General features: G+C 36.8%; 1 protein-coding gene across 1 annotated transcript in view; it reads right to left on the bottom strand.

The window, feature by feature from the left end:
* The window catches only part of Mrm2 (Mitochondrial rRNA methyltransferase 2), a 43,991-nt gene extending 41,598 nt beyond the window's left edge, over positions 1-2,393 (bottom strand). The window contains exon 1 of the mRNA XM_089105866.1: positions 2,236-2,393. Coding sequence (XP_088961992.1) covers positions 2,236-2,393 — 158 coding nt within the window. The remainder of the gene's footprint in view (positions 1-2,235) is intronic.
* Between the last annotated feature and the right edge of the window lie 17,785 nt (positions 2,394-20,178).

Here is a 20,178-nt window from a genome sequence, read left to right as displayed (position 1 = left end):
TATCTATTAAAGCTTTATAAATATTTAGAAAGCTTCTAAAGTAAAATTTTTGAAAATTTTGAGTTAGGGTGGAAGGGAGAGTCAAAAAACATCTTCCCGTAAAATAATTTGTCCTCTGAAGTCAATTCTGATCTTTGTAGTGCTCTATATATGAGTGCTTTAGAAATATTTAAAAAAGCTTCTAAATTAAAATTTTGGAAATTTTTGAGTTTGGGGGGCCGGGGGATTCTAAAAACCTCTTCCCGTTATATAAAGTGTCCTCTGAAGTCGATTCTGATGTTTTTAGCACTCAATGTCTTAGAGCTTTAGAAATATTTAAAAATCTCCTAAAGCAGAATTTTAGAAAATTTTGAGATTGGGTGGAAGGGGGATTTTAAAAACCACTTCCCGTGATATAACGTGTCCTCTGAAGTCGATTCTGTTGTTTTTAGCACTCTATGTCTTAGCGCTTTAGAAATATTTAAAAAAGCTTCGAAAGTAAAGTTTTGGAAAATTTTGAGTTTGGGGGACGGGGGATTTCAAAAACATCTTCCCATAACAAAATTTTTCCTCTGAAGTCGATTCAGATATTTCTAGCGCTCTATGTCTTAGCGCTTTAGAAATATTTAAAAAACCTTCTAAAGTAGAATTTTGGAAAATTTTGAGTTTGGGGGGAAGGGGGATTTTAAAAACCTCTTCCCGTAGAGTGCTTTGAAAAACCTCCTTGAAGGAGGATATTCAAATCCTCTTCCCGTACCACTCTCTGTTTTAGAGCTGTAGAAATATTTAAACAGCTACTAAAGTAGACTTTTATTATATGTTGATTTTGGGGCGAAGGGGGGTTTTAAAAACCTTTTCCCTTGATATAAAGTGTCCTCTGAAGTTGAGTCTGAATTTTGTAGACCTCTATGTCTTAGAACTTTAGACATATTTAAAAAAGCTTATTAAGTAGAATTTTGGAAATTTTTTAGTTAGGGGGGAAGGGGGATTTTAAAACCCTATTCCCGAGATATATCGTGTCCTCTTTATTCGCTTATGATTCATTTCGCGATCTATAGGTTTGATCTTTATAAATATTATAAAAATCTTATTAAGTTAAATTTTTTAAAATTTTTAGTTGTGGTGGAAGGGGGATTTCCAAAACATCTTCCCGAAATATAACGTGTCCTCTGAAGTCAATTCTGATGTTTTTAGCACTCTATGTCTTTGTGCTTTAGAAATATTTAAAAAGCTTCTAAATTAGAATTTTGGAAAATTTTTAGTTCGGGTGGAAGGGGGATTTTAAAAACCACTTCCCGTGATATAACGTGTCCTTTGAAGTCGATTCTGATGTTTTTAGCACTCTATCTATTAGTGCTTTAGAAATATTTAAAAAGCTTTTAAAATAAAATTTTGGAAAATTTTGAGTTAGGGGGGAAGGGGGATTTTAAAACCCTCTTCCCGTGATATAACGTGTCCTCTGAAGTCAATTCTGAAACTTGTAGCGCTCTATCTATTAGTGCTTTAGAAATATTTAAAAGCTTCTAAATTAAAATTTTGTAAATTTTGAGTTTGGGTGGAAGGGGGATTTTAAAAACCTCTTTCCGTGATATAACGTGTCCTCTGAAGTCGATTCTGATGTTTTTAGCACTCTATCTATTAATGCTTCCTAAACATCTTCCTATGACATAATTTGTCCTCTAAAAAGGATTAGGTTATTTTTACTGATCTCTCTTGTGAAATCCTTTCCCTAATTAATACAGTTTAAATGGTCTTATCAACAGAGTTGTTTGGCATGTGCCTGCTACCCTTAAGGGTAAGGGTGTCTGATAAGGCAAGTATGACATCACAACTAACAGTCAGCATGGGTTGAAAATTAAATGGCTTAGGATTTAAATAGGATTTTGGAATATATTTTAATGAACAAGGTTAAAAGCAGAAGTTGTGTAAGGTAAGCAGTGATTTATATTTATGATAGTAATATAGGATGAAATATGAGTTAAAAACAACTAGTAATGTGCAGTAATTTACCATTATATAGAGGGGGGATGAGTGGAGGTAGGTACTTCAAAGTACCTTCCCGGGACAAACCTTAGCATGTACATCCATCCCTGAAAGTTTCATTTTCCTAACCCAACTCCTTTCCAAGATAGCCAAAAGTAACTAAAGTAGAATTTTACCCATTCTTTTAATATAAACATTATCCTACACTTCTCTTATCAAGATAGGCCAATTTCCTACAAAAAAAGCCCTTCTCCACTGTTACCCAAATCTAACCTGTAATTTTCAATTTTAGCCAACTTGACATATTCATCGGTGTTCTGCCTTATAAGCCATTCTTGTGATGATTTTTTCTTCCCTTTGAGGTTTTTCAGCTTTTGGTGGCAACACATGGAATGTGAAAGCTGTCTTGCATTCTTGCCGTGTTTAAACATTTTAAATACTGAGTTAGTGACTTTTGAACGTTGCCAAACTTTAAGATAAAATGTAGCCTACCAGTTTTTCGACTAAAACTTGTTCCACGAGAGATAATTAGATACTGTCAGAAAGGAATGCTAAAAATTTGCCAATCGTATCGCTCACTGATGCTTGCACATAACCTAAGTCAAGAAAAATCCTGTTATATCTTGGTAGTCTTAAGTGTACATTTCATCGTATTCCCCCATAATAGCAATATCAAACACAGTTAAAATTTTGGTATTCCAATTTTAACAACAGTTCAATCATATTCTCTTCTTTTCTATTATCATGATATCAACAAGTTTTAACCATGAAATTAGCGTTCCAGTACCATATGTAAGATGAGGTAAAAATTATTACTCTAAAATCCTTATCACAAGCCCTAAAAGGCTGGGCACACGTAGCTGATTTCGGGAACTGCTTTCAGCATCAGTGGACAAACGATAGTGGTAAGAAAAAATCATTAAAAGAAAAATATATTGCGTGAGATTTTCAAATCTCATGGACACAAAATATCATGGACACAAATAGTCAACTGAAGTTTATTAATAGTTGCATGATTGATCTCAGCTTAGTTCTCAGTTTAATTCTCAGGTCAGTAGTAGGGTTTTTCACCACAGACGTCTCTGGCTGGCTATTTATTTGTATCCCTATTTCTTTTGTGACGATCATGGTGAAAATAGGTGCCAAAACTGGAAAATTTTTCAAGCTCAAATCGACGTCGATTTCTTTTAAAATCGTCGCTGATTTCTAAATCAGTTCCCAAATTCAGCTACGTGTGCCCAGCCCTTAATGTTCCAAATTCGCATTTTAAGGGCTAGGCACCCGTAGCTGGTTTTGGGAACAGATTTCAGCATCAGTGAACAAACGATAGCGGTAAGAACAATTTGTTTAAAGAAAAATTTATTATGCAAAATTTTCAAAACAAAAAATCATGGACACAAATAGTCAACTGGAGTTTATTAATAGTTGCTTGATTGATCGCAGCTTAGTTTTCAGTTTAGTTCTCAGGTCAGTAGTGGAGTCTTTCACCACAGATACCTCTGGATGACTATTGTTTTGTATCCCTATTTTTTTTTTATATGATCATGATGAAAATCAGCGCTGATTTTGTAAATCGGTGCCGAAAACTAGAAAGTTTTTCAAGTTCAAATTGACGCCGATTTCTTTTAAAATCGGCGCTGACTTGGAAATCAGTTTCCGAAATCAGCTTCGTGTGCCCAGTCCTTTAGCATCAATTATTTGAAAAAAAACTACGTTTTCTAAAGAGTTAAAGAGGCTGAGTTACAAGGTCAAACCTTGTACAGGGATTAGGAGGCACAGTTGGGGGGCTGCCGCCCCCCAAACCCCGCGCTTTCGCAGCCTTTAAATAAAAAAAAATATTTTAAACTGAAAGTAAGGAGCGACATTAAAACTTAAAACGAACAGAAATTATTCCGTATGAAAGGGGCTGTGCCCTCCTCAACGCCTCGCTCTTTACGCTAAAGTTTGACTTTCTCACAACTCTTTTTTTAAACAATAACAACTTTAGCGTAAAGAGCGAGGCGTTGAGGAGGGCACAGCCCCTTTCATATACAGAATAATTTCTGTTCGTTATAAGATTTAATGTCGCTCCTTACTTTCAGCTTAAAAAACTTTTTTTTATTTAAAGGCTGCGAAAGCGGGGGTTTGGGGGCGGCAGCCCCCAACTGTGCCTCCTAATCCCTGTACGTTTTAAGGTTCGACCTTGTAACTCAGCCGCTTTAACTTTTTAGAAAACGTAGTTTTTTTCAAATAATTTCTGCACATTTTTGTACAGTTTATTACTTATTATTGCTTGACTAACTGTTTGCTGATCGTGTCAGGAGTTATTTAAAAAAGAAACTGAGTTTCTTTTTTAAACTGTAAATTCAGTATATAAAAAAAATTTTCTCTGACGGTGAATCGAACCCAGGTTTCCCGCCTGAGAGTCAGGATTCTTGACCGCTGGATTAAAGAGACACAATTATAATTGTTTTTTAGTAAATTGAATCTATTTTTTAAAGCAAGCAAATCCCCATAAAACTTGATATTTTGTTTTTGGAAAACAGGGAAGGAGTGATCAGATTGAGCTGAAATTTCGAGGATAAGCTCCAAGGCCCCAGGAAAAGTTATCCTCTAAATTTCAGCCCGATCAGACAACGTTAAAGGGGGGTTGTGGTGGGAAAAATTAACATGGGCTATTATAGGAAAACGAGGTATTTCGTAAATGTAAATTCGGGGGATAATTTTTTCGGTCTGAAAATATCAAAAGGCCCTAACAGGTCGAATTTTGCTTCGAATGAATCCTCATTCACCCGGATCAGTTGCCAACTGTGGCCTGTAGGCGTGGATAACAAAATAAAAAGAGGAATGAATTTTAAGTGGCTATATTTGGTTTTTTGAAAACAGGGAAGGAATAATCGGATTGAGCTGAAATTTCGAGGACAAGCTCTCGGACCCTAGAAAAGCTTAACCTCTAAATTTCAGCCCAATCGGACAACGTCAAAGGGGGGCTGTGGTGGGAGGGTCGAAACTTCCGGCCCAGTTTACCCCATGAAGATAAAGTCGGAGGAGGATGAAATTTTGCACGTTTTTTAGTTTGAGCTTGGGCTACAAAATGCGATCACCGCCGTCTCTCTGCGGCCTCTAGGACCTGAAATCGCTTCACATTGTGTTGGGTCGCCTCTGTATAGAGGCACAAGTGTGCCTCCTTGATAGTCGGAGGGGGTGAAATTTTGCACGTGTCTGAGTTTGAGCTTGGGCTACAAAATGCGAGTGCAACTGTCTCTCTGCAACCGCTAGGACTGTAAATTGCTTGCGTGTTTTTATAGGAAAGCCAGCCCACGTTTTCGCGGGCTAGCACGCTTATAGCGGGTTCTTATAGGAAAACGAGGTTTTTCGTAAATGTAAATTCGGGGGATAATTTTTTCGGTCTGAAAATATCAAAAGGCCCTAACAGGTCTAATTCTGCTTCGAATGAGTCTTCATTCACCCGGATCAGTTGCCAACTGTGGCCTGTAGGCGTGGATAAGAAAAAACAAAAGAGAAATGAATTTTAAGTGGCTATATTTGGTTTTTTGAAAACAGGGAAGGAGTGATCGGATTGAGCTGAAATTTCGAGGATAAGCTCCCGGGCCCTAGGAAAGCTTAACCTCTAAATTTCAGCCGAGTATGACAACGTTAAAGGGGGAAAGTGGTGGGAGGGTCGAAACTTCCGGCCCAGTTTACCCCATGAAGATAAAGTCAGAGGAGGATGAAATTTTTCACGTTTCTTAGTTTGAGTTTGGGCTACAAAATGTGATTACCGCCGTCTCTCTGCGACCTCTAGGACCTGAAATCGCTTAACATTGTGGTGGGTCGCCTCTTTATAGAGGCACAAGTGTGCCTCCTTGATGAACGAATAAGGGCCAACAACAAAAAATTATAAAAGGGCCAAGGTCAGTTACGTAGAAATGTCAAACAATTGAAACTCAGAAAGTTAAAAGGTCGATACCGAATCAGCAAAATGTCAAAACAACGAAAACTAGTAAAATTAAAAAGATAATATAAATTGAGAATAAAAAAAGAATTAAAACTGAAAAAAATTAGTTATGGGACCAAAGATTAAAAAGCTCAGAATTTGCAAAATGGATATTAGAATTATAAATTAAGGGGAGGGGCCGAGAACATTCACTGATTGATTATGTCATATGTGAGATTTTATTATTCCATAATGTTATTTTTCTGTAAAATGTAAGACAAAATTTGTTTCACATTGTCAAACGGTCAATTCTTCAAAAACAAAGAACACAAAATTTTAAAGTTTATCAATAAGTCTTTGCCTTGTTAGTAAAAACAAATTACTGCAAGCAATTTCCGCCCCTTTTATGCAGAAATAATACAAGAGGCTACACAAACGAAGGAATATTTATTCAAAGATTAAATATTTTTATTGATTTTGATGTGTCTGTCCGTTACAATATATTCATAGTAAATTTTCCCTATGGATTTTTTTTTATTTTAACAAGACTTTTTTAGACTTTGCTTTTTTGTCTCGCATTTCCAAAAATTGTTAAAAATAATAAAATTAAAAAAGAACTTTAACTTTCACCATACCCAACAATTCACAGTAATTGCGTTAAAAATTTATAAACATAACAATATCTATTACATTTCGATTTATGCTTCTATAGCTATCGTGAGTTTCGACTCACGGGGAAGTTGTTTCATGATAGTTGCCATAAGTATAAATATCAAATGATTTCAATCAATCAATCAATCAATCAATTTATTCAATCAATAAACTCAACAAAATACACTTCAATATAAACTCCCCCGTAAGGCTCTATGGTCAGGAAAAAACAGGGGAGAAACAAAAATGAAACAAATACATAAAAAAAAAAACATTTTCAAAATCATAAATTCACACCTTTAAGGAACTCAACAAAAGAAAAAAAAAAAAAAAAAAAAAAACAATGATCCACATAAAAAAAGAAGCAAAAAGTAATCCTAAAACCAAAAAGTAAGCAGGGGACTAACAAGCAATCAATTTATTCCGCGTGGACCACCCTATGATCAATCAATCATTCATTTTATTCAACCAATAAATTTACGACAAAAACTCTTCAATATAGAACCCCCTGTAAGGTTCTATTGCTAGGAAAAAAACAGAGGAAAATAGAAATGGCATAAATACTAAAAAAAAAAAGTATTTTAGACGAACCAGCAATTAAATAAGTTGGAGAACTATGTCATTTGATTTTGGATTTTAATTGATGCATTTCTTGCAGACACCCTGTGAGACCTAAGGGGTTGTTCACGTGTTTGATTAGATGACTGGGAAGGTGGTTCAAGGTTTCCGCGATTTGCACAAAATCCAAAAAAATATGAACTGCCATCGACGGATACTAGCAAACAACTGACAAAGACAAGGAAACGATTCATTCCCTCGAAAAACAAAACGAACCAGCAATTAAATAAGTTGGAGAACTATGTCATTTGATTTTTGATTTTAATTAATGAATTTCTTGCACACACCCTGTGAGACCTAAGGGGTTGTTCACGTGTTTGATTAGATGACTGTGAAAGTGGTTCAAGGTTTATTTCAGGGATTACTAAAGTATCGGCTTCTCTTTTGAGAAAACCGAAACATGACTCGTTTATTCTTAAATCACCGGAATCTCTGTTTAAAGCTAGACCTAAATGTTGGTATTTATAAATTTCAAGAGCTTCTCTATAGTGCTGGACAATACCTTTGTCATGCGAAATTAGGCTAGCTTGATTAAACAAAATAATATGATCTGTTTTTTTCAAAAATATGCTCTGCAAGGGCAGAGTCAAAACTTTCTGTTTTTTCCGCTTTTTAAGGCCATTGTAGCTGTTTCATTGGGACAGCCTTTCAGATGACAACGTCACAGCCCAAAAACTGGAATATTATCACCTGTCAATAGTAAACACCCGGTAGGCCGGTATCATAATAAAAAAACCTACGTCTTCAGAGGTAATAATACAGGGGATTGACACTTGTCAAACCAGCAGGCAAAGGACAAGCTTCGAGGAGATATCAAATCTTGTCTTGGACAAGATATCTTGTCTTGAAAAGGCCGAAAGTTTTCGATAATTTGAAAAGGAAAAAAGAATAACTAATAAAATGGTTCTAGGTATTTACACCTTCCACTTCCTGGGAAAATGCACCTGAAAGATACCCCCTCCCCCTCGCCCGTGGAAAATTAGGCTTTTCAAATTTGAGAATTTTATTTGAGTTGTGTTTTTTTTTTAATTTCCGTAGGGGGGAGGACTTTTGACACTTATGGATTATGCGCCACTCACTCAGGCTTATGCTGTGTAAAACTAGAGAACAAATTCGTTTCTTCGTTAGTTTCTTTCAGCTTAGCGCGAGACAAGACAAAGACAAGTGACAGATTATATGGGAAATATATAACTTAGGGTACTTGTGTAGAATCTGGGTACACACGAAAGAAAGACCGCATCGAAGTCTCAAAGCCGCTATTGATTAACAAGTTTCCACTGCATAGTGAGATATTGCTCACTCCGTTTCAAAGATTTAAACTTTAGTTTTTTGGGGTTTTCGGGGGACCAAAAGGTAGCTATGTAAGGTTAGATTAGGTTAAGTATTGCTACCTGTCAATTAGCTGGTACCCATGCGATAATGCAAAGATTAGATAAAAATCTTCTGTCTGCAATGATATGTGACTGAACGAAAAAAGGCTGTTAAAATCACAATTTGGGATTTGCCAAGGAAATAAAAAAAGAGCTGATTCTACCAAAGACAGAACCCACGACATTATAGTGTTCTGGACGCATAATTATACATTATAAATCTTATAATTTTCTTCCTAAACCTTTATATTTTTATCCTATTTTGTTTTATTTTAGTACCCCCTGTATTTGTACCGGGTATCTGTCTCGCGTGTTGCAGACTAACTGGTTTTTATCCTATCTGATATTCGCATTATCGCGTGGGTACTAGCTAATTGAAAAGTACCTACGTATTTAATATATGCTATGCTTCACCCCCGCCCCCTGTAGTGTGCAAATATGTAGCCCAAATTTGTTTCTGAACTATTATATTTTGTTTTATTTCATTAGCATTAACGAAACTTCATTTCGCGCGTGTGCACTCAGATTCTACACAAGTACCATTTGGGCTATATATTTCCATATTAAGGGGGGGGAGGGGGTAAAGTATTTGGACAGTTTGAGATCAGAAAACAATTCTTTTTTCATAATATGCAGAATAATTGTACCTAGCACATTTTCCATGCAGATCCACTATACTTTACCCCTTCCCATGAGGAGGCGGTGTGGATGAAGAAGGGGCAGTCCTCATCCTATACAGAATAATTTATGCTTATTTTGGGGTTAATGTTACTCTTTACATTCATAATAAAAGCATAGACCAGAAATATTCCCAGAAATCCTAAAGGAGTATATATCCATTTCACATCTTTTAAAGTTCCTTTTGTACCCCCTCTCCCTAAGAAAATACATCCTCCCCCCAAAACAAATCCTGGTTATGGCCTTAGGGATTATACATCTATTTCTATCCCCACCCTCTCCTCATCTTCCCGTTAGAACAAATTCTGTATTTATCTGATGGCTCAATGAGAGTTTGGCATCAAAGTGCACCCTTTGAGATATTTCTCTCCCTCCCTAACTACAAAAAATCATAGAACACCATTATAGAAGTTCAAGTGCCTTTTTAAGTTTTGTAATTTGTCCATTACTTACAGATAGTATTTGTTGTTGGGATACATGCAAACATTATTCGCGAGGGAGTTCTCTGCCGGGGGGGGGGGGGGTTCGGGAATAATGTTTTGTCAGCGGGGATATATTTTCCATGGGGTGGGGGCAAGGGTGATTCTTTTGGAGGGTAAACGTCTAGAACCATCTTTGCCATGGAGCAGCGATACATTTTCAATGAATAGTAAACAACAAAGCTGTGAGAGGTCTGATATTTCTATCAAAAATCTATCAATAACAGTTCTATCCTAAGACCGAGGATTTGAATGAAGGGGTCTGGATACTCGCTTGATCGTGGCCAACATTGCGCATCAGAAATTGAATCTATTACAAGAGTATAATACTAGTGGTAATAATTATGTTTTTAATCCAAAAAAAGCCGATAGGCTCAAAGATAGAGTACACAAAAAAGACAAAAACTTCTTCAAAATAAGTCTATTGTTTAAAAATAAGGACATCTTTTGCAACCAGTGAGCTTGGAAGTGTACCATTAGCATCCACGGTGCTTTGTGTTAGGTGATGAACTGCTCTGAAATAAAAGATATTCGTATAGTTCCACTCAGCCGAAGGGTTGTTTCCATAGTTTTTTGTTGTACGCTGACTGTTCAAACAGCATGTTCCTCTAAGCTATTTTTTGCCATGAAAGGAGATTTGACAAGGCCATGGAGGTATCTCGTATAGTTTTTTGCACCTAGATTCGCACATTCTTTTTTCAATAAGCGAGCCATATGGGACGCTTTGCTTAAGTCTATAAAAAACACTAGAATCTCCGTCACCCGTGCACCGAAGATATTGTAACCCGTGCATCTCTTCACTAATGCAAAAACCTTCAACAAGAATGTCTGTCTCCATACTTTTAGATGGATCCTTATAATTTATGAAGGATAGATGACTGACGGGATTTTTGCCCTTTTTCACAGCACTGAAGCAAATATAACAATATTTATTTTTTATCCCAACATATAACCCCTACACATCCTTTGACTGTGTAGTCATGGCCCTTCCTGCGTTTGTTTCACCCCCCGTCACACACTACTGTAGTCCAATAGGAACTATTCAGAAACCTGTCTTCGTGAACTACCATTTTCAGTGGCTCCTCTCCGATTTGCTGTAAGATTTCCGTCAACGTTCCCATCCATACGGTGCCAATTGCCGATTCAGTTTTCACGAAAGTCTCTTTTGACATAGGGCAGATGCCTAAGACACCCAGTATTTCAGATAGCGTGGCGTAGCCTCCACCTTTCCCCATAACACCTGACACAGCCTTAAAGTTCACATCTCCTCGTAAACTGGTATAGTGCTCTGATGTTCCTTTAGGTTTGCTGTCTGTAAATTTTGTCAAACAGTCTTTTACACTTGTTGTGGGAGAATCAGGTTTGTTTTTTATGATTTTTTCCAATTAAAGGCCCCAAAATTCAAAAGCTTTGCCTGGTTTTCACGCGTTTACAGGCTGCGATACAGTATCTTCCTTTTCTGGCATTTGAAAGAAGAAAGCCTTTGATGTCTGGAGAAGTTATCCCGATGCAACTGACGCGTTCTTGGATTGGTCGTCTGTGTCGACAGCTACGAGACCGCAAACGTAAGAACTACTGAAGAGATTTGAAGTTTTATGCTATGAGCGGACAAGCGAAGTCCAGGGTGTTGACGAAGCGAGAAAAGTGCTTGTTGCCAAGGGACGGCAGATTGACTGCATCCCACCAACATCCGACGCCCTTCTTCAGCACACCAGAGTTGCACACTTTCAGGCTGGCTGAATTTGGGGAGGAGCAGCCGACCCCGTTCAGAATCCTCCTTCCGCCTCTTGGCGGAAGGAGGCTTCCAAGGCGTGCAAAGAACTGGTCAAATGTGGCTGCAAGAAAGCCTGCAAGCCACCATGCAAGTGCATGAAGGCTTCACTACCGTACATTGATCTGTGTGCTCGTAATGCAGAATGCTACAGATCTGACGCCAGCAACGAATAGGCTGCTCAACCAGGAAACCAACTGCGTACCACTTTTCTTTTTTTTCTTATATTAACCTCTTTTTATTTCTTCCTTCAGTGATTAAAGTCATATCTTTAAACGAAATTTGTAATATTGGATTTGACTCTTAAAGGAGGGGGAACGAGGTGGGGGGAGGCAAGGGTAGTTTTGCGCATCACAGCTGTCATCCCCGCTTTCTTTTGTCCAGTGTTTGCCACCTACTCCCAGTACAGTGATCATAATCGCCGCAGCCAAAATTGAAAAGAAACTCATTTTGGTATTTTCCCCTGCCCCCCCCCCCCCGTTTCCCCTATCCAGGATTTAGGATGTAATACTGTACCACTCGATGTTGAGAATGCCTCCTGAAATGGTGAGAAGAAACTTAGAGACAGCAGATCAGAAATTTCCCGTCTTTAGCGTTTCCCCCGAGAAAAATATTTACCCCTGGTTCACCCCTCCTGGGACATCCTCTGCAATTTCGCCATGGCATTAAATTAGTGGCTATATAAGATTGAATAAACAAACCGAATACCAATTTGAAATAGGAAAAAACACATATTTCCCCTCTCCCCCCTGTAAGGTGAATTTCACCCCCCTCCCCCCACACCACATCTCTCTTTGATGGTGGGACACTCCATTTTCCATCACTGCTTACATTTCTTTTTAATACCGAGTATACACACCAAATATCAAGCTAAAATAGGGAAAAAGAATTTTTTTTGCTTTTCCCTCTTTTGGGTGATTTTTACTCCCTGTTTTCTCCTCTTAGATGGTCGGATCACTTGTGTCCCAGTCTCATTCGAAAAAGCACATCCAACTGCCCTTGTGGACAGGGCTTCCACTCTCGAATATTAAAATTCGGGGATAAGTCTTAAAAATTCGGGGAGTTTTTGCGGACAAGTCTTAAAGATTCAGGGATTTTTCGGGGAGGGGGGGCTGAGATTTCGTTGTGAAAGTTTAGGAGCCAAGAAGTTTTAGCTTCGTTTCAGGCTCAAGAAGGGCTTGGATCCGCATAGTAAATCAAGCCTTTTACAGAGTAGGTTTTAGAGCCATAGCAGGGGATTGGAACCCATAGCTGAAAATGCTTATTGTTGATATTGCGTTAAAAACTTCTAAATTGTTTTCAAATAAAAAAAAAAATAGTGAACACATGTGAATTGTAAATACTATTAGCAATTTTTCATTGTCATTAATATCAGTAATTCATTAAAAATATTTAAAAACAAAAACAAATATTGTCTTAGGTTTCTACATAGGTAAATTAAATAGACAAAATTAAACCTATATGTATGGGGCAACATTAAAACATTTTCCAACATTTTCATTTTTCCGTAAAATAACATAAAACATTTTTCCAACATAAAACATTTTTCAACATTTCAACATTTTCCGTAAAATTTTTTTGCCTAACAGCTTTGCAAAACCGTAAAAAGATCCTAAAACTGCAGTCATTTTTAGCCGAAATATGTCCATATTTCGTCTTAAATATGTCCAAAACATGTCCATCTTGAAATCTCAGAACCTAGAGGTTATTTTTCTTATCAATTGGGATATTGACCAAAAGATGATTTGGAAACATCTTTCAAAGTGGCCAGTTAACATCAAATTTGTTAAAAATGAAAAAAATCATTTATTACAAGCACAAAACTCATGAAAACAAGTAAACACTAAAAATAATTTGTGGGAGCTTAAGATTAGTCTTCTAACGAGATTTCATCTTGAAATTTATGCTCAGCATGAGAGTCAGCCTTATTTCTTCCTTTGCTAGCTATTTGCCAATCGGAGTGTTTCTTGCACATTTCAGAAGGTAAAATCCAGGATTCCAGGGACGCTCCAGAACGCCAAATTAGTTGCTTGACATGAATTAAACAACTAGTTGTTTCCATTAGAAGCCAATTGTGTAATTTGGTTTTGATTTACCAAGTAGCGTAAACTGTCTTTCAGCAGCTGCTGAAGAGTGTGGCAGGCCACATAACGTTAGCATAAAATCACAAAGATCCTTGTATTTTTCTTTATCCTTGGCATCCATACATTTTCTTAGGGCAGACCAGAAAACTGATGGATTTGCTTCTGCAGTGGTTAAGCGAGTAACATGTTCTATTGTGTCGAACATGGATTTCCAAAGTTCATCAAGATAGCTTCTGGCCTTCTCTTGTTTAATTTGGGTGTCCCCGAGCATGTGGGAAAACCAGCTGGTCAGCGCCAAATTGCTGTCACACTCTCCACCACGGACAATTTCGGGATCAAAAAGCGACAGTGCTTTCAATGCTTCGTCTTTGTGGTTGATTCTAGTTCTGATTTGACTAACAAGTACGCCATGTACGCCATCTACCATGTACGCCAAACAGTGCTCCTTAAAGCCAGCAAGTTGAATGGGACCCAATTCACTATTTTGCTTTTCCAGGTACACCATAGTGTTTGGTCCAAAACTTACCTCTTCCATTCGGCGAAAATTTTCTTTGGTTAGACTCACTGAAAATGGGCTCTGCCTCTCAATCACAGAAGCTTTGATAAACATCTAAGTATTGATTTTAAAAGTGTGCAGGTACTTTTTAGAAGCAGATGAATCCGTGTGTCAGAAGACTGAAACTCAGTATTCATGCTATTGACTTTCTGTAGCATAAAACTCAAAAAATACATGTAAGCTCTTACAAATGGGTCTTGCATAAGTAGTGTGTTATATAAAGGCGCGAAACTTAAATGGAAACTTACGCCTGAGGCATGAATATACAGTGCAGTTTGACGTGCACATTGCAAAAAGCGACCAATCCTTTTATATTATATACCTATAAAGTGATCAAACACGTTTTGAAAGTATAATTGAGATGGTATAACGCAACCAGACGGGTTTTTGAGACACTTTCATCATAACGAGTATTTTTTTGTTTTTTTTTAAAGCAAAAACTAGAAATTGTCAGACGGGTTTCTGAGGCAACACCTATTTTTTGGACAATTGCCTTAACTCGAGACTAGTTTCTTAGGAATGTCTCGTTGCTAATTACAAAATCGGATGCTACACTCAGAATTGTTTTATTGACATATGCTGTCAACACCCGCAATTGGGTGTTGAATGGCTGGTACAACCCAAAACAAACAGGCCTGGTACGTCATTTTTAAGCTGTACTCCAAGACCTCCAAGTGTTCCAGTGTTCACTGAAGCGGTGCCAAGAGCAAAACCTATCATGTTGTTTTTTGGTATCTCTTCTTTTTCTAAGTAATTTTCGATGATAGTTTTTAGCCCATGGCTCGAGGCGTCGTCTACTTCTAGTAGACCAAGAAATTCCTCATGAACATTGTCAGTAAAAAAGTTCCAATATTTAACAATCAATACAAGCCACTTTGTAGCTGTTGAATCAGTTGTTTCATCAATGATAAGGGAGAATTTTGAGACTCTCAGAAACTTACGAAGTTCTTCTCTTTCATAAGGAGCTAGAACGTGCTTAATAATTCCAGCGCCTATAGTCCTTTTCATCTTCATTGCCTTCCCAATTTGGGAATCAGGAGCAAAAGCTTTGAGAACTGGAATTAGACTGTTTGCCTTCAAAAATGATATGTCTTCATTAGCGAACCATGCAGCCAGTTTTATTTGAGAGTTGATGATATCCGACTCTGTGCCCATGCGTTCTCTACCAAACTCAGAAACACTGGTTGTGAGTTGTACAGCACGAATTTTTTCCAAGTGTGAGTTGCTACGAGAGTGAAGCAACATCTTGGTCTTTGTTCCTTTGAGCGGCTTCAAACTGCACCAAGGCTTGTTTCTGTCATAAGTTGATCATGTAATAAATGCTCTAAGGTCATTATCTTCTTCCCAAGCTTTACTGTATTGACGATTGCGGGTGTTGACACTCACAGGCATAGTTTTTCCTTGTTTTATTCCTTAACTTGTTTGCCTTTGAAAGTGGAAAATTTGGCGCAACAATTTCCTCATTGATTTCTTCATTGGAAGAACTGAAATTTTTTTTCCACTGAAGCGATTTCGGACGGCTCAGTTATGTAATCTCTAGCAGCACTGACAAAAAGCTATTGTTCATCTCCCGAGCCAACACCTACTTCCCTCTCAAGATTTTGGACATTGCGTTTTGAAACTTCTTGAGGCTGGAGAAAAATTGAAGACTGAAAAGACTGGTATACATTCTTGGTGCTTGATGTAAATTCAATGTTGTCTGTGCTTTCATGAAAAGAAGCTTGGCATTTATTTTTAGCACAAATATCAGGAGTAGAGGTTGTGTCTGGTTGAGAAACTTCACACAAAGATGTTATACCTTCTTTAGATTTTTTGATAATAGGTTTGAAAAATCCTTCTATTTTCTGTTGATATCCTCTCTTAGACATATTTGACAAGATACCTAAATGACAGAACACAACTTTAAATGCGAATAATACAGGGCAAATTAATTAAAAAAAAACCCAAGAAAAACCCATTTTTTGAAGAAAGTAAATAACCGAGTCCCAACATTGAATGAATAGAAATTATCACCTGAGGGGTGATGATTTCTATTATCATGACATGGATATGTCATGGATATTCAATCCATGTCATTGTAGAATTGACTAGCCCTTTCAAAGTTTCTACTCGGCATGGCCAAGAAAGGAGTAGGCGAGCCCAAAAAATAAATAGTTTATTGGAAGTATATATATATATATATATATATAGTATATATATATATATATATATATATATATATATATATATATATATATATATATATATATATATATATATATATATATATATATATATATATATATATATATATATATTTTGGTTAATGAATATGTCCCTTGAGCATCCAAAAATGTGTCCTTTTCAGCCAAATTATGTCCATTTGTTGTCTATAATATGTCCATAATTATGTCAATCTTGAAATCTCAGAAACTAGTTTTTTTTTTACGACTTTTAAACCTCTTTCATAGTGGTCAGTTAACATCAAATATAATGAAAACGAAAAAGATTGATTTAGTACATCCATGAACAATGAACTAGTGTGAAAGCACAAAAGCCATAAAAACATTTAAACAGTAAAAACTGCTTGTGGGAGCTTAAGGCTCATCTTCCTACCAGAATTCCTCTTGACAGGTATGATCGGCATGAGGGTCAGCATTTTCACTTCTTTTGGTAGCTTTTTGCCAATCAGAGTAATTTTTGCGCATATTATAAGGTACAATTCAAGAGTCAAGCGATGTTGCAGAGCACTAGGTAAACTGGGTTGCCCTTCAATCACTTTTGGCTCTTGAAAAGAGCAATAGAACTTCCAATTTTCTGCCGAATGAGCTCATTTCGAAGTTTCTATGACAACTCCATCTAGGTGGAGTGCCTTGGTAAAAACAAATATACTAATATACTGTGCCCACATCGCTGTTCACTTCAGCAGTGCTATTGTGCGGCCTATAGTTTATGGTTGTTTTGAGTTTTAATCATTATGGGAATTTATATCTCGTATATGGATTGTTTGGACTATTTCTATCAAAATGGCTGTCTCACCAGATGATGTCGGGTGGGGAGGGGGCTATTTGTCCTCATATCACTGTTGGATTTTAAAAAGGAAATAGAACTTTCAATTTCAAACCAAATGGACCCCATCTGAAGCTTATAGACCACCCATTGCTTAAAAACTTTACATGCCCTCGGTGCATGTAAACAATGCTGAACAAAAAAGAGGTCTACAAATTTTGATTGGATGCTGATTTTTGGAAATTATAGGCGTGGTGGGCGGGGGGGGGTTGTCCTCAAATCACTTTTGACTCTTATAAATAGCACTAAACTTAGATCAAATGAGCCCAATCTGATGTTTATACGACTATCCATTCCATAAAACCTTTTATGCCCCCGGGGAATAGCTTAGAACTCTTGTCCCAAGGCTCTTAGGGGGTTCTGTCAACGCTGAGGACATTGCTATATGGTCTTCAGACGTCAACGCTGAGGACATTGCTATATGTTCAAAGTTTATAAAACCAACCCTTCCATAAAAATCTTAAATTTTAATAATGGGGTGGTATCATCAAATTTAATATTTGATAATTTAATTTAAAGCTTTGGGGTGGTATCCCCCATACCACCATTTAAATAATACAATTTAAAGCTTTGGGTGGGGTATCATCCACAAAAACATAATTAATGGACCTTTCAAATATGCTTAACAAAATGGCAATCTCAAAATTTTGATTGAACATGTTTGGGAAAATGCCGGGCTAGGGGGGGGGGGGGGCATTTTGCCCACCAATCACTTATTATTTTTAGAAAGGGTATTAGAACTTTAAATTTCCAATTGAGTTCGCTTTCGAAGTTTAAACGGCAACCCTATCTACACGATGTGCCTTGTTCAGAAGTAAAAAATTAAAGTGTAACCTTATCGCTTTTTCATTCATTAAATAAAAAAACAAGTTTTTTCTACTTGAAGTAAGAAGTAACATTAAAACTTAATACGAACAGAAATTATTTCGTATATTAGGGGAGCTGTCCTTTTCTCAATACCCCTCTCTTCATGCTCAAATTGTTTTTAAAGAACTTTTAAAAAGGTTTTGACGGCCCTTGTGTTTCAAGAATTGCTCTTAAAAAAAATAGACAAAAGGTGAAACATTAGTGTAGAGAGAGGGATATTGAGGAGGGAGTAATCCCCGTCATATACGGAATAATTTCAGTTCGTTTTAAGTTTTAATGTTGCTTTTAACTTTCGGTAGAAAAGACATTTTTTTAATTTATTTCTGATCTTTTTTCAGATAATCCCAGGAAGTTCACCCCATTTGTGGAAAATCCACCATGAAAAATTCCTGTATATAAAGTTCTTCCCATGTAAAAATCATCCGCCAGGAAATTACCCCCGAATAATTCCATCCCTGCTGCAAATTCTTTCCGGATTTTTTTTTTGCTTACGGTTCTGCCTGGAAAACACTCCTTAGCATACTTTTATTAGAAGAAAGACTTGTTTTCATTTAATTTCTGATCCTTTTTAAGGTCATTGGAGAAGGTGTGGAAAATACACCCCCCCCCTGGAAAATTTCTTCCCCGGAAATTTCCCATGGAAATTTTCTCCTGGTTATATTTCCCCATGGAAAATTCTCCCATGGAAAACCCTCCCATAAGGTTCCCCAGAGAATTCCAACTTCGCTGAAAACTTCCCCCTGACAATTCCCTCAAAGTTTTTCCACATGTACAATGGGATTAACGACGAGAAAGTAAACAAGTAATACAAATTTTGTATACGAATTCTGGCAAATTCTACGCAAAATTTCCCCTGAAAACTTCAACCCCGGAGACTTTCATCCCAATGGGAAATTCTCCCCGTATAAATCCATCCGCAGAAAATATCCTTCCCCCCCCCTGGAAAATGTCGGTATACTTCCCTAAAACAAATGCTATATGTAAACAATGGGCAAATTTCATAACTTGTGGCCCTTCCTCTGGTGGTTATAAGGGGTCATGTCATCTCCAAAGACATATCTATTGTACCTTTCAACTACACTGAACAAAATGGCTATCTCAAAATCTTGACGAGACGATTTTCAGGAAAAAAGGATGTGGGATGTGGGCTAGTGTTCCTCCATTTAAATGGACACTAGATCTTTTAATTTTTGTTTGAACAAGCCCTCTTGCAATATTCTAGTACCATTGATTCGATACGATCACCCCTGTAAAAAGCAACAACAACAACAAATAAACACGAATTCGTGATCCTTCTTCTGGCAAACACTATAAAGTTTCACATTTTTATAGATAGGAGATTGGAACCACGACAGTAGGGTTCTCTAATACGCTGAATGTGATGGCGTGATGTTCATTAAGATCATTTGACTTTTTCGAAAATTTGGCAAATTTTCTCAGGTCTGTAGCCTTTGATGGGTAACACTAAACGTCATGAATATTATATATTTGGAATCAGCACAATAAGCTAATTTTTTTTATACATCTATTGATATCAAATTGATTTCAGATCGTAAAGACTCCAAATTTTTTCTTTTGTTAACTTTTCATTTTCAGTTAGCAGTACTTGATAAATAGATAAATGTTTTTGCTTGACTATATGAAGCCGAAAGCGATTGTTAACGAAAAAGGTGCCTACTTGCCGATTATTTTGACTTAAGCGTAAAAGCAAGAGGAAATAAAATCGTTTATAGATGAAAGAACACAAACTTGTAAAGAATTTCAAGAGTATTTTCAGATAGTTGTCTGCGGGAAAGACCAAGCGACTCTGGAAAATACTGTATAAAGCATAAAAAGTTGGTAGAAAGTAAGTAGTTAAGTAAATTAAGTGATAGATAAGTAGTTTTAACTCTACTTTGGTGATAAATGAAATTTTTTTTTACAAAAATATGTATCCACCAGAGAAATATTCTATTTTTTGTCATAAATTTGCTAAATGTGTCCCAAATTTCTAAAATATGTTCCTTTTTTACACCTTTATCCCCCGGCACATAGGAATATTTCCTTTGGACATAAAATATGTCCAGTTGGCAACCCTGGCATTACTGGAATCGCTGCCCTACTGTTAGGGATAATTCTTTCTAGAATGAATTATTGTTTATAAGGTTAAGGCTGCAAGCTGAAATCAGAGTTACCATC

This window comes from Artemia sp. Qi Xiang Cuo, chromosome 20, assembly GCF_049724085.1.
Source record: "Artemia sp. Qi Xiang Cuo chromosome 20, ASM4972408v1, whole genome shotgun sequence".
NCBI classification, from domain to species: domain Eukaryota; kingdom Metazoa; phylum Arthropoda; class Branchiopoda; order Anostraca; family Artemiidae; genus Artemia; species Artemia sp. Qi Xiang Cuo.
Note: the sequence above shows the minus strand (reverse complement) of the source record. Positions and strands in the feature narration are given on the sequence as shown.